This window comes from Microtus ochrogaster, chromosome 5 (genome assembly GCF_000317375.1).
Source record: "Microtus ochrogaster isolate Prairie Vole_2 chromosome 5, MicOch1.0, whole genome shotgun sequence".
Lineage (NCBI taxonomy): Eukaryota > Metazoa > Chordata > Mammalia > Rodentia > Cricetidae > Microtus > Microtus ochrogaster.
This window is the reverse complement of record NC_022012.1, coordinates 91,965,258-91,967,014: the sequence shown is the minus strand read 5'-3', so window position 1 is coordinate 91,967,014 and position 1,757 is coordinate 91,965,258. Positions and strand designations below refer to the sequence as shown.

Genomic DNA, 1,757 nt, shown 5'->3' with positions numbered 1-1,757 from the left:
CACCACCATCTATCACACCATTGCCCATCACACCACCGTCCATCACACCACTGCCCATCACACTACCGTCCATCACACCACCATCTATCACACCACTGCCATCACATCACTGTTCATCACACCACCGCCCATCACACCACCGTCTGTCACACTTCTGTTCATCATACCATCGCCCATCACTCCACCAAAGTTGTCTTGATACTGAGGATATTTTTGATTTATGTCTTTGTTTTAAGGTAGATTTAAAAGTAAAACATAAGCACATAAAAACAGTCACCAAGTTGAATTTGAAGCAAAGCAAAATGGGAGCCTTATAAGAATTTCTTGTCCTTTGAAAGGGGTCTGTGTATATTTCAAGGGACCACCTTCATTGTAAGAGAAAACAACTTTTGTTGTTTTAATGACGTAATTATCTTCTTTCTTTTTCCTCCTCAGAACAAATGTCAAGCCTTTGTGTTCGACCTGGTCACAAGCCAGGTCTTTGACATCATCATTCTGGGTCTTATTGTCCTAAATATGATTATCATGATGGCTGAATCTGAAGGCCAGGACCAGCAAGTGAAGAAAATCTTTGATATCCTCAACATAGCCTTTGTGGCCATCTTTACCATAGAGTGTCTCATCAAAATCTTTGCTTTGAGGCAATACTACTTCACCAATGGCTGGAATTTATTTGATTGTGTGGTCGTGGTTCTTTCTATCATTAGTAAGTAAAATCAGTAGCCAGGACTTTCCGTGGCAAGGCAGAAGTAAACCTTAAAGATGAACATTTAGGAGTGTGTCAAGTTTCTCTACAGAGCGACAGATGAGGCTTAATGTAGAGTCTGCGGAAAGGGGTGGGGGGTGGTACGGAAGGTGTGCCCTGGTGAGGAGTGCCACAGGCAGTAAGGGGAGCAAAGTCTCCCCACTAACAGCTATTACAGTGGTTCCTGACATCTCAGGTGGCTGAACTGGGATGCTTCCTCTTCTGTGCCACAGTGAGCCTGGGGGACGGTTTTTGATTTTAGGAGTTTGACCATCAGTACTGATGATGGTGCCTGTGTTCAAGACCCACAAGGGTACCAGAGCAGCAGTCGGATCACAGGGTGTTGCAGGGGCTCCCTTGCCTCCCCCTCAGGAGTCAAGACTGCTTCACATGGTAAGCGGTCCGTGTTCTCCATCCCAAATGCCATGTGTAGGAGCCAGGGCATGGGCTGTTGTATGTCTCACCCACCAGCAAGCCTCATTCTTGGAATTTTCGTAACCACAGAATGCTCCATAAATCTCAATGGAAGATAATTATTATCCTATACTTGATTCTCTTTTTTTGGTTTTCTTTTCTTTTTTACTTTTTTGGATTTTTTTAAATCATTTAGAAATTATGCGTATGGGTGACCAAGGAGACCCAGGCCAAAGACATTGACTATCTCTGGAGCTGGAGTGGTGGGTTGTTGGAAGGCCCTCGTGTGGGTGCTGGTGACCAAGCTCAGGGGAACAGCAGTAGTTCATGCTCTTAATCTCTGGGCCATTTTCCCACCCTCTCTCTTTTTTACCCCCAGTGCTGAGAACCAAGTCATCCGTGTGCATGTTAAGTGTATTCCATGTGGCTAAATTATTAGAGTTTATTTGGGTCTTTAAAGTTCAATTTTAAGTAATACATTAATTTGATTTTTTTTTCTTTTTCTCTTTTGCTTGAGGAGGAATGTTAAGACAGAGTCTCACTCTAGTCCAGGTTGACATGGAATTCATCACATAGCTCAGGCTGGCCTCGAACTCAT

At 43.8% G+C, this 1,757-nt stretch overlaps 1 protein-coding gene across 1 annotated transcript in view; it reads left to right on the top strand.

Moving 5' to 3' along the window:
- Scn11a (sodium voltage-gated channel alpha subunit 11) overlaps positions 1-1,757 on the top strand; it is a 72,305-nt gene that overhangs the window by 67,451 nt on the left and 3,097 nt on the right. Inside the window, exon 25 of the mRNA XM_005348214.1 lies at positions 436-706. Within this exon, the coding sequence (XP_005348271.1) occupies positions 436-706 (271 nt within the window). The remainder of the gene's footprint in view (positions 1-435; positions 707-1,757) is intronic.